Here is an 11,465-nt window from a genome sequence, read left to right as displayed (position 1 = left end):
TTCATAACTGAAACTTTTCAAAGTCATGTTTTCCGAAGATAAACAACAATGATAAAACAGAATTAGAAATCCAGAAAATGTAAGGTCTACAGCAAGCATATAAGTTATTGTAACAAAGTTTTAGCTGCCCCAAAATTCAACACATTCCTCAAATTCCACAAAGGAAAAAGAGGTACTACATGATTTTAAAAAAAGTTGGAGGAAAATCTTCTACGATAGAAAGAAAATACAGGTTTCAGAATCCGGTTCTTTAGTAACCAAATAGTCATTAAAATTACAAATTTAAAAGATGCATTTGAATAAGGCCTGGTACTTCAGAAGAATCAGCAGTCCAAAACTAAATGTTTGATGCATCTATGAGAGTATCTGCACAGTGAATACATAACGTTTAAAAAGACCAAGTTCAAAAAAAGGTATCTCGAGAAGAAACAAATACAAATATGATATTTCAAAGGTCATACCTCTGATAGTGCAAAATAAATTTTCAGGAGCCATAGTTGGTCAAAACATTATTCACAGTAATAATTTATTATACAATTTAAATAGGAGAATGCAAAAAACAAAGGTTTGGCAATCAATGGTAAAAAGGATGTACGCAAACTTCTGAATGCTCTCTCCAAGAAAATTAATAGATACAGAAAACTTAAATGAGAATAGAGTACCTAAAACAAAATTGAATTCACAGGAGTGAAGCTAAATTTCAATCTATCCCAACACAATAGAAAGTACACAACTGTCAGTGAGTGTGTGTATGCAGTGTCAATATGATGAAAAACTAAGATGCTGAGCATATTGTAGTTGCACTTTCATAATCAAGAAAGAAAGCCAAGAAAAGCAAAAGATAAAATATCAAATATAAACTGAGTATGGACAACCAAGGTACACACTGGCATGCTTTAATCAAGTAACATCCAACCAAATACACTTGGTATACATAAGGGTAAGTGGATGTGGGGTTACTTCAAATCATCATGAGGTGCAACCGTGCAAGTCCAGACATTTAAGATTTTCAACACATATCAAATCAAGTAAATAATAAACCCCACCCAAAACCAACTGTGGACCTTGACGTTCAATAAAAATTCATGCAACATCACCCCAATTTCGATGCATATCAAGTATATAATAAACCACCCAAAACAAACTATGGACCTTGAAGTTCAATAACCCCATGGAACATCATCCCAATGCATCACAACACATTTCTATTATAAATAACATGAATTGATATAAACACAGATACAGCAGCAAGTAAATGAAGCACAAACAAAATACCGGCAACTCACCTAGTGATTCATGTAAGGAGCGCCACCAGGACCAGGATGAGGCCTAACACCACCAGTCTGCCCCAACTGAGGGTTCTGGTATTGTGGCTGCAACCCCGGCTGACCATATCCCATAGCAGCCTGATTACCATAAGCAGGAGGTGGTCCAGCTTGATTCACCGGTGCACCACCAAGACCTCCAAGCAAATTCCCAAGCCCCAAACCAGCACCTTGGTTAGCTAGCAACGCTGATAACGCCTGTCCAAGTACCGGATTCAATGGCCCCTGAGGCTGAACTCCCGCATTGTTGTAACCCCCAGCAGCAGGGCCGGCAGGTGCCATCAAGTGACCACCATGTGATGGCCCGCCACCACCATGAGAATACTTCTTTTCTTTCCTCGGATTGTAGTGAGGCTGATGGTGATGGTGGGAATGATGTGACTGGTGATGTTGTTGAGGCTGCTGATAATGACCCTTGTATCCCTTAGGACCATCAACAGCCTTCTGACAATACAAAGTATGACCTTCAAAAGTCTTGTTAGGCTCTTCCAAAGCTTTCTTAGCACTCTCAACAGACTTGTAAACAAAAAGAGCAAAACCCTTCGGCCTCCCAGTCGCCTTATCAAGACCCAAAGGACCATCATCGACCTCACCAAACTGCTTGAAAAACTCAAGCAGCTTCTGAGGATCAATATCAGAACTCACATTGCTTACAAAAATCTTCCTTTGAGTGTACTCCGACACAGGTGGGCCGTTCGGTGGAGGAGCTGGCACGGGTCCAGCAGAAGCCAACTGACAAGACGTTGTCCTGTTACCAATCTGCTTCTGCGGCTGCTTCAACGCCCTGCGACAACCGGTCCTATGCTTAAACAAAATAAAGGCATAACCCTTTGATTTTCCAGAAACCTTATCAGTTACCGCCTTACAATCTTCGATTTCACCATACTTCGAAAACACGCTAGTTAGGGTTTCGGCGGTAGCATCCCATCCAAGGCCATGAACAAAAATTTTCCGGTGAGCGGGGTCCACATCAGCCAGCTGACGAACATTCTCCGTTAGATCTGGATGCTTCTCAATCGCTTGTTTCACAAGAGCGTGTAATTGCTCTTTTGTGAAAGGCTCTAGAAGCTTCTCAACAGGTTCTTCTTCCAAATCAAGATCTTCCTCTTCTTCGTCGTTATTGTTTGTTTCCCCGGCGCCGTTAGCTTCCACCGTTGTAGTTTCGGCCTGCTCCGAATCGGCGGCGTTATTCGGAACTTCGGCGGCGGAATCTTGCTGGGTTTCGTCCTCTTGTTGTTCATCCTCTTCCTCCTCCTCTTCTTCTTCTACTTCTTCTTGTTCTTGCTCTTCGCCTTCGCCTTGTTGTTGTTCTTCTCCTTCTTGTATAGGAGTGATTTGTTCATCGACGGCCATGTTTTGGGCTGGTTCTTCGTCGGGTTGTTGTTGCTCTTCTTCAACTTCTTGTTGTTGTGGTTCCGGTTCGACTTGTTTGGTTGGTTCGGGGTCTGAGGATCGAAGCTTTCGTTTCTTGGCCATGGCGGTGATTGGAATCGAAATTAGGGTTAGGGTTTGGTGAGAGAGTGAGAAGGGGGAAAATTAGTGGGGAGAGAGAAGAAAGTGATTGTAATACAAGTGCTGAGATAAAGCTATTTTATTAACACTTGTCGGGTTATCATTGTATGATGTTGGGCTGGGCTGGGCCGGGCCAAAACAATTATATGCCCAAGTCTATATATGTTAAATACCTTGGGTTGGTGGATATTTTATATATGTTAAAGACCTTTTTGGTAATTCATACGTCTAAAAGCAATTTTGTTTTAATTATCCAAACGACATTTTCATAAAAAAAAATACTTTTACTTGGAATATATCGAAACACACATCACTTTACGTTCTACTCACGTTTAACTGAATTCAATCGATCAAAATAAATTACCGTCACCACGAACTCTAACACATACTTAGTATATGTATGATTTTTACGGTGACAATAATTGATTTTTTAAAAAAATAAGTTGAATAAAAAGTTATTTACATTTGAATACTTTTATAAAAAATTGTATTTTATATGCAATACGATGTTAGATATTTTGTGTCAAAATAAGCTGCTATATCTATATTTGGCAACTAGTTGAATAATTAGGCAAATCTGATTCTGTAAGAGTCATTCACAGCTGGATGCATTGTAATTAAGCCCATATACATAGTAGTAATAGTTGTAATATCAGAGGCACAATCTTAGGAGAAATCGTAGGTGCCATACTTTGTATATAAACAACAATGCTATGAGTAATATGATCACTGGAACCAATTCTTTACATGGTATCTAGAGCCTGGCAACCCTAGAAATTCATCTGGCGGCTGCTATGGCTGAAAAGAAAAATGAACCAAAGTCCCAAAACAAACCTTCACCATATGATCTCCATTCCAATGACAATCCCGGAAGTATCATTACGCAGGTGCAGATGCGCGGTGAAGAAAACTATGACGAATGGTCTAAAGCCATCAAGACATCTTTGACAGCAAGAAGGAAATGGGGTTTCATTGATGGAACCATAAAGAAACCTGAAGAAGGATCCTCTATAATGGAGGATTGGTTGACTGTTCAAGCCATGTTGGTGTCATGGATCTTGAATACAATAGAACCTACATTGCGAACAACCATATCTTATTTTGAAACCGCGAAGGAACTTTGGGACGACATCAAGGAGAGATTTTCAGTTGGTAATGGTCCACGCATTCCGCAACTGAAATCAGATCTTGCCCAATGCAAACAAGGAAGTTTGTCCATGGTTGCTTATTATGGAAAGCTGAAAGCTCTATGGGATGATTTGGCCAACTATGAACAAGTGTTAACCTACACTTGTAAAGGCTGCACATGTGGTATTGCGGCAAAACTGGCAAAGCGCAAAGAAGAGGAAAAAAGTCACATTTTTTTTATGGGCCTAGATGATGAACTTTATGGAACAGTTCGTTCAAATTTGCTAGCCACAGATCCGATGCCATCTTTAAATAAGATGTACTCCATCTTAGTGCAAGAAGAAAGAATGAGAATCATCACACGAGGTAAGGAAGACAAACCAGAAGTCATGGCCTTGGCTGTTCAAGCAAACGCAAGGATGAAAGGGCGTGACAGCAAAAACAAATCTGCCTGCACACACTGCAACAAAGAAGGTCATGATGAAGCAGGTTGTTTCGAGCTGATTGGATACCCAGAATGGTGGGGTGAACGTCCCAGAAATTATGACAAGGCAGGAGGACGAGGAAGAGGCCAATACCGTGTTGGAGGTACCAGATCAAATAGTAGACGCACACAGAAAGGTCCAGTGCGTGCTCATGCAGTTCATAACTTGGGTTTTAACATTGGTGGAGATTTAGACAACGTCACAGGATTAAGCAAAGAGCAGTGGCAAACTCTGGTAGAACTTCTCAACACTTCAAAGGTTACTGCAAATGAAAGCATGACTGGTAAGACTAAACTCGATTCATGGATCCTCGATAGTGGTGCTTCTAATCATATGACAGGAACCTTACAATACCTATCTGATGTGAGGGAAGTAATTGGATGTCCTGTTGGACTCCCTAACGGTCACACCGCCACATCTACTAAGGAAGGAACAATCAAGCTCACCGACGGTCTAAAACTTAAAAACGTGCTTTATGTTCCTGAATTAAATTGCAACTTAATCTCTATTTCACAACTATCAGATGAATCCAATTGTAATGTCCAATTTACAACTAATTTGTGTGCTATACAGGACCGCACTTCGAAGATGCTGATTGGAGCGGGTGAATGAAGGGATGGACTCTATTTCTTCCGGGAAGTTCCGAAAGTGAAGGCATGCAGAGTTGAAGGAATGAATCAAATTGAAGTATGGCATAAGCGTTTGGGACATCCATCTTGGAAAACTACTCAGTTAGTGTCTGGTTGTAATGGGAGTAGAGTTAGTGAGTTGCAAAATAAAGTTTGTGATACATGCCAAAGAGCTAAGCAAGCTAGAGAAAAATTTTCATTGAATAATCACAAAGCTTCTAATACATTTGATTTAATACATTGTGATTTGTGGGAAGCATATAGAACTCCTTCTTCTTGTGGTGCTTCATATTTCCTTACTATTGTAGATGATTGTTCGCGTGCAGTGTGGATTTATTTGTTAGTCGATAAGAAACAAGTATCTAAGACACTGACAAATTTTTTTGCCATGATTGAAAGACAATATAACAAAAGGGTTAAAATGGTGAGAAGCGATAATGGAACATAATTCATTTGCATGAAAAATTATTTTCTTGAACATGGAATAATTTTTCAAACTTCCTGTACCGGAACACCTCAGCAAAACGGCAGAGTTGAAAGAAAACATCGCCATATCCTCAATGTGGCGCGAGCTCTGCGGTTTCAAGGAAACTTGCCCATTAAGTTTTGGGGTGAGTGTGTCTTGACAGCAAGATACTTGATTAACCGCACTCCAAGCTCCATTTTAAATGGGAAGACTCCATATGAAGTGTTACATAGACAGACACCGTCTTACACTCACTTACGTGTTTTTGGGTGCTTGTGTTTTGCCCGCAACCAAAATACGAACGGAGACAAATTTGCCAGTCGCAGTCGTCGATGTGTATTCTTGGGATATCCTTATGGACAAAAGGGGTGGAGAGTTTATGACATTGAAACTCATGAATTCTTTGTATCACGAGACGTTACTTTTTTTGAAACTCAATTCCCATTCCAACACACTGAAGTTGCACCAATGTCCATTATAGAAGAAGTTGATGTGGAGAGTCAAATTGATAATAGTATTGTCAAACAAACTGATTCGCCAACAGATGTGATCCTTGTTGATAGGGAGGGTACTGACACTACAAATGTTGTTGTAGCAGATAATGGTGCAACTTCAAATCCTTCAACAGTGAAGCTCACAAACTCTGATGATGAGAATGAACCATTGGGGCGTGGTTGTCGTGCCAAATTTCCATCCACTCGGCTGCATGGCTTTGTCACAAACACAATTCAGAAATTGAGTCCCTTCACTCGTTCACCAACTCAATCACACTCTTCAGGTACACCATATCCTATAACACACTATGTAAATTGTGACAAATTTTCTTTGCCATATAGACATTTTCTTGCAGCAATTACTGCAGAAAAAGAACCAATATATTTTCATGAGGCAGTGAAAGATGCTCGCTGGAGAGAAGCAATGCAAACTGAGATTCAAGCTCTTGAAAGAAATGATATGTGGAGTATGCAACGTCTACCGCCTGGAAAGAAAGCTCTCGGATGCAAATGGGTATACCGCATAAAATATCATTCAGACGGGACAGTTGAACGGTTTAAAGCCAGACTAGTTGTACTCGACAATCATCAAGTGGAAGGAATAAATTACACGGAAACATTTGTACCGGTAGCTAAAATGGTGACTGTGCCTACTGTTTTAGCAGTAGCAGCAGCAAAAAGCTTGGGAACTCCACCAGATGGACGTGCACAACGCATTCCTACATGGTGATCTGCATGAAGAAGTTTTCATGAAAATGCCTCCCGGTTTTTTTGTTTCGCAACCAGACATGGTTTGCAAACTACAGAAATCACTTTATGGGTTAAAACAAGCTCCGCGTTGCTGGTTTGCTAAGCTCTCTGCTGCCCTGAAAGCTTATGGTTTTCAACAATCATATCTTGATTATTCTTTATTCACTCTGAATCAAGAAGGCAGCCAACTTGTAGCTCTTGTCTATGTTGATGATTTAATAATTGCAGGTAATACTCCTTCTATCATCAAGCGTTTTAAGCTATATCTCAACACATGTTTTCATATGAAAGACCTTGGTGTTTTGAAGTATTTTCTCGGTATTGAAGTCGCGAGAAATCCTACGGGAATTTTTCTTTGTCAACGTAATTATGCACTTGACATAATATCTGAAGCTGGTCTCCTCGGTGCTAAACCTGCTGCCACTCCGTTAGAGCAAAACCATCATTTGTCGCTTGCAGACGGACACTTGCTGTCCAACCTCGAACAATATCGGCGCTTAGTTGGGCGATTGATTTATTTGTGTTTCACTCGGCCAGAATTGTCATACAGTGTACACACTTTGTCTCAATTCATGAACCAACCCCGAATTGAACATTGGGAAGCTACACTACGAGTAGTTCGATTTTTAAAGGGCAATCCCGGACAAGGGATATTTTTTGGCAGCAAAAGTGATTTAAAACTTCATGGCTGGTGCGATTCAGACTGGGCTAGCTGCCCTTTAACTCGACGATCAGTCACTGGTTGGATAGTGCAGCTCGGTGACTCTCCTATTTCCTGGAAAACAAAGAAACAACACACTGTTTCTCGATCTTCCGCTGAGGCTGAATATCGATCTATGGCAACCACTACATGCGAGTTAAAATGGTTAAAAGGGATCCTTTCCAATCTGGGGGTTGTTCATGATAAACCCATGATCATTCACTGTGATAGTCAAGCGGCTATCCACATTGCGAAAAATCCGGTGTTCCATGAACGCACCAAGCACATTGAAGTTGATTGTCATTTTGTCAGGAATGAAGTTTTGAACAATAATATCAGTCCACTCTATGTTTCTACTACTACTCAACTCGCGGATACAATTTACACCTTTATGTGATGTTCGTTTTGGTGAAGCTCTCGGTTTACTTTCAGCTCTCAATTGGGTTCACGAGTTAAACTTAGGACCAGTTGATTTTGAGCTCGACTCAAAGATAGTGGTGGATAGTTTTCATTCAAATAAGTGTGATGCTACTCAGCTCGGTGATATTATTTCACATTGTAAACAACTATTCTCTAATTATTACAACAACTCTAGTGTTGAGTTTATTAGGCGACAAGCCAATGAGGTTGCTCGTAGTTTAGCTAAGGCGGCCACATATGCAGCTAGTCCCCGTATTTTGGTTGATATTGTATTGAACACCTATTGATCAATGAAATGCTATAAGTTCATTTTCTTCAAAAAAAAAATAAAAAAATAAATGCAATTATTACCCCCAAATGCTAATATATATTAATATTGAGTCAATATATATAAATGGTAATCTATTTAAAGAAATATAAATAAAAAACAATTGACATATGGTGGATCTAATTAGAAGCTATCTCTTTATTTTATTTTTACTAACTTGAACATAAGGGTACCGTGGCCGTAAAAATAATGCAGTATGAAGAATAGGGTAAAGTTTATGTGATTTCTACAAAATTGATTCTTGCCGAGTTTCAAGTCTAATTGAGTTTGAGTTTGGTTGTTTGTGAGTAGAGAAAATGGACAATAGGAAGAAATCAAGGGTGTTGTGTTAATACAATTAAACTTGAGGGTGTTTTGAAAAATTATCATATTTTCTAACAAGTCAACTATTTTAATGATTTCCTCAAAAAAAAAAAAAACTATTTTAATGAAGGGAAAAAAAACTATTTTAATGTGGTGAAATAAGTTGTCCACATATGATAAATTAAGATACATAGACGTTAAATATGTCAAAATTAAGAGGAGTACTGAATTGTACATTAGAGATTCACATCGCTCATTTTAAAAGGGGAAGACTATAATCACTAAATTGCAATACAGGAATTGAGCTTAATTATTTTTTTGGTCCCTTAACTAATTTTTAGGTTTCACTTTGGTCTATTAATCAATAAAAGTAACGTTTAAGTCCCTTGAGTTTATTTCTATCCGTCAAAATAGTTTTTTCCATCAATTTTTTGATAAAAATGTTAGTTTTACAAAAGTTCGTTGTTACCAATAGTATCACCAACATCCAATTTTATTTCTCTTCCTCCATCTTCTCCTCTCATTTGTTCTTCATAAACTTCAACAACAAAAATATAGATTTGCAAACAAACTCAAAAAACACCCTTCAATCCAAAAAATTTAAATCCAAAAACAAATAAATTACAATCCAGGCTAAAAATAGTGGAGAAATGGTTTTATTTACGATCTCATTTAATTTAATTTACCACAGTAATCGTATATTTAAAGGAAAACAAAATAACCACTATCAAGAGTCACAACTCACAATGGCATATATAATTAGTAAGATTTTAACTAAATTATACCTTTTGATAAAAGGCTTAACTACATATTTGGTCCCTTACGTTTATTTTAGGTTTCAATTTGGTCCCTTACGTTTAAAAAGTATCAATTTGGTCCCTTACGTTTATTTTAGGTTTCAAGTTAGTCCTTTCCGTTAGTTTTGTCACTTTCAACGTTTGAACAGTACACGTGTCACTGTGTCCAAGTGCCACGTGTCAGTCCACATATGCAAATTGACTGCCACATGTGACAAAATTGACGGAAATGACTAACTTGAAACCTAAAATAAACGTAAGGGACCAAATTGATACTTTTTAAACGTAAAGGACCAAATTGAAACATAAAATAAACGTAAGGGACCAAATGTGTAGTTAAGCCTTGATAAAATTATGCATAATTTAATAATTGCGTATACGGTATTTTTTTTATTGGTAAAATCTAGAGATTTTGCATTCCCAAAAAAAAAAACTAGAGATTTTGAGTTATTAAGAAAGTGGTGTATTGTTCGCAAATGAATTTGGGGACAAAGTGATTGAATATATAGATGAAGTCATGCAAATGTGAAATTACTTGGATATATATAATTTACGACATACATTAAAAACTCGCCTTTTAATGTCATAAATTTGTAATCTATGAGCCTGAACATAAATTTAGTTTTTATGGTTGGTTAAAACCGGTGCATGTAAGAGCAATTCCAACTCTTGTTGTTTAGTGCAAACGTGGAGGTTTTGGTTTCCGAGTTCTCAGTGTTGAAGCAAATACATGTGGCGTTTTCGTTACCTAATCTTTTTTGTCAGTTGTTTGCAAATACATTTTTTGTCAGTTATCATTAAAATACAATAAATCTTGCTAAAAATACAACCGAATGAGGAGGAAGAAAACTATATCCAATTGAAATACATAAATTTTCAAATTTCAATTTCAATTAAAAAAAAAGTGATAGTCAAATCAATATCTAAAAGTGTAAGACACTACTTTGATGTTGCTCTTTGACCATAACGAAAAGTCATAATTTTTTCACTATTTAGTTTGCTAGTCATTTAGTCAATGAAGTTAACCACATTTGACAACTCTATTAAAAATACTATTGATATGCAGTATTTTTTTCCACCATGAACGGCAATGTGTGATACCAAGAAAGCCACAAGAATATTGATGTGGTAGTTAAGGGACAAAATTGAAATAAAAGTTAGTTTTTTCCCTCTCCTAAACCCCCTAAGTTGAAATAGTTTATACTGGGGAGTGATATGAATAATATAGTGGATGTTCATTAGTCTTGGCCCATATTTATTTGTCCATATATTGTCCTATAAATATTGAGTGAAATGTCAAATACTCCATTGAAATTTTAAAATTCGTCAAATACCCACTGAAAATTGGAAATAGACAAATACCTTCATGAAATTATAAAACGTCAATCAAATTTTCCTCTGCTCCGTTTACTCCGTCTATTTTTTATGACGTGACTGTTAACTGTATACGTGACACTTGACAACGTGGCGCCACGTCACATGAGAGGAGTAATTGATAAGGATACACATCAGTGGGAGGGTAATTGACTAAGGTCAGTTATGTTGGGAGACAAACAAATCAAGTAGCTCACGACTTAGCTCAGGCGACTCGTTTATAGCTAGTTCCCAAGTTTTTAATTTTTGAACACACTATCTTGAATGAAATGAATTAAGTTTATCTGAGTAGAAATAAAATAAAATTTACTAACTCTTCCCCTCTCTCTAACTCTATTTTGAAATTAGCCACCTGATTTTGCAAATTTTAGTTAACTACTCCCTTTGTGACGTGTATCTTAATCTTGATCAATTATCCCTCTCATGTGATATGGTGTCACGTTGGCAGGTGCCACGTATGCAGTTAACAACCGTGTCATCAAAATAGACGGAGTAAACAGATCAGGGGCAATTTGATTGGCGTTTTATAATTTCACGGAGTATTTGCCTATTTCCAAATTTTAATGAAGGTATTTGACGAATTTTAAAATTTCAGAGGGATATTTAGCATTTCACTCTATAAATATCACTATGTTACGGTGACACTTGCGAATAAGAAATACTAAGTCATATTCTTCTCCCTTCTCCCTTTCTATTCTTCATCTCTTTCCTTCTCTATTATTCCTTTTGTTTAGAAACTATTATTCCTTTTGTT

At 37.6% G+C, this 11,465-nt stretch overlaps 1 protein-coding gene across 1 annotated transcript; it reads right to left on the bottom strand.

The window, feature by feature from the left end:
* On the bottom strand, nt 1–2,977 carry LOC123920265 (UBP1-associated protein 2B-like). The gene is made up of 2 exons (XM_045972487.1): nt 1,287–2,977; nt 1–366 (listed from the first exon to the last, which is right to left on the bottom strand). Exon 1 carries the CDS (start codon nt 2,799–2,801, stop codon nt 1,287–1,289), a length of 1,515 nt encoding a protein of 504 aa, XP_045828443.1. The 5' UTR covers nt 2,802–2,977; the 3' UTR covers nt 1–366.
* Nucleotides 2,978–11,465: the final 8,488 nt, after the last annotated feature.

Source organism: Trifolium pratense, linkage group LG4 (assembly GCF_020283565.1).
Source record: "Trifolium pratense cultivar HEN17-A07 linkage group LG4, ARS_RC_1.1, whole genome shotgun sequence".
Lineage (NCBI taxonomy): Eukaryota > Viridiplantae > Streptophyta > Magnoliopsida > Fabales > Fabaceae > Trifolium > Trifolium pratense.
Note: the sequence above shows the minus strand (reverse complement) of the source record. Positions and strands in the feature narration are given on the sequence as shown.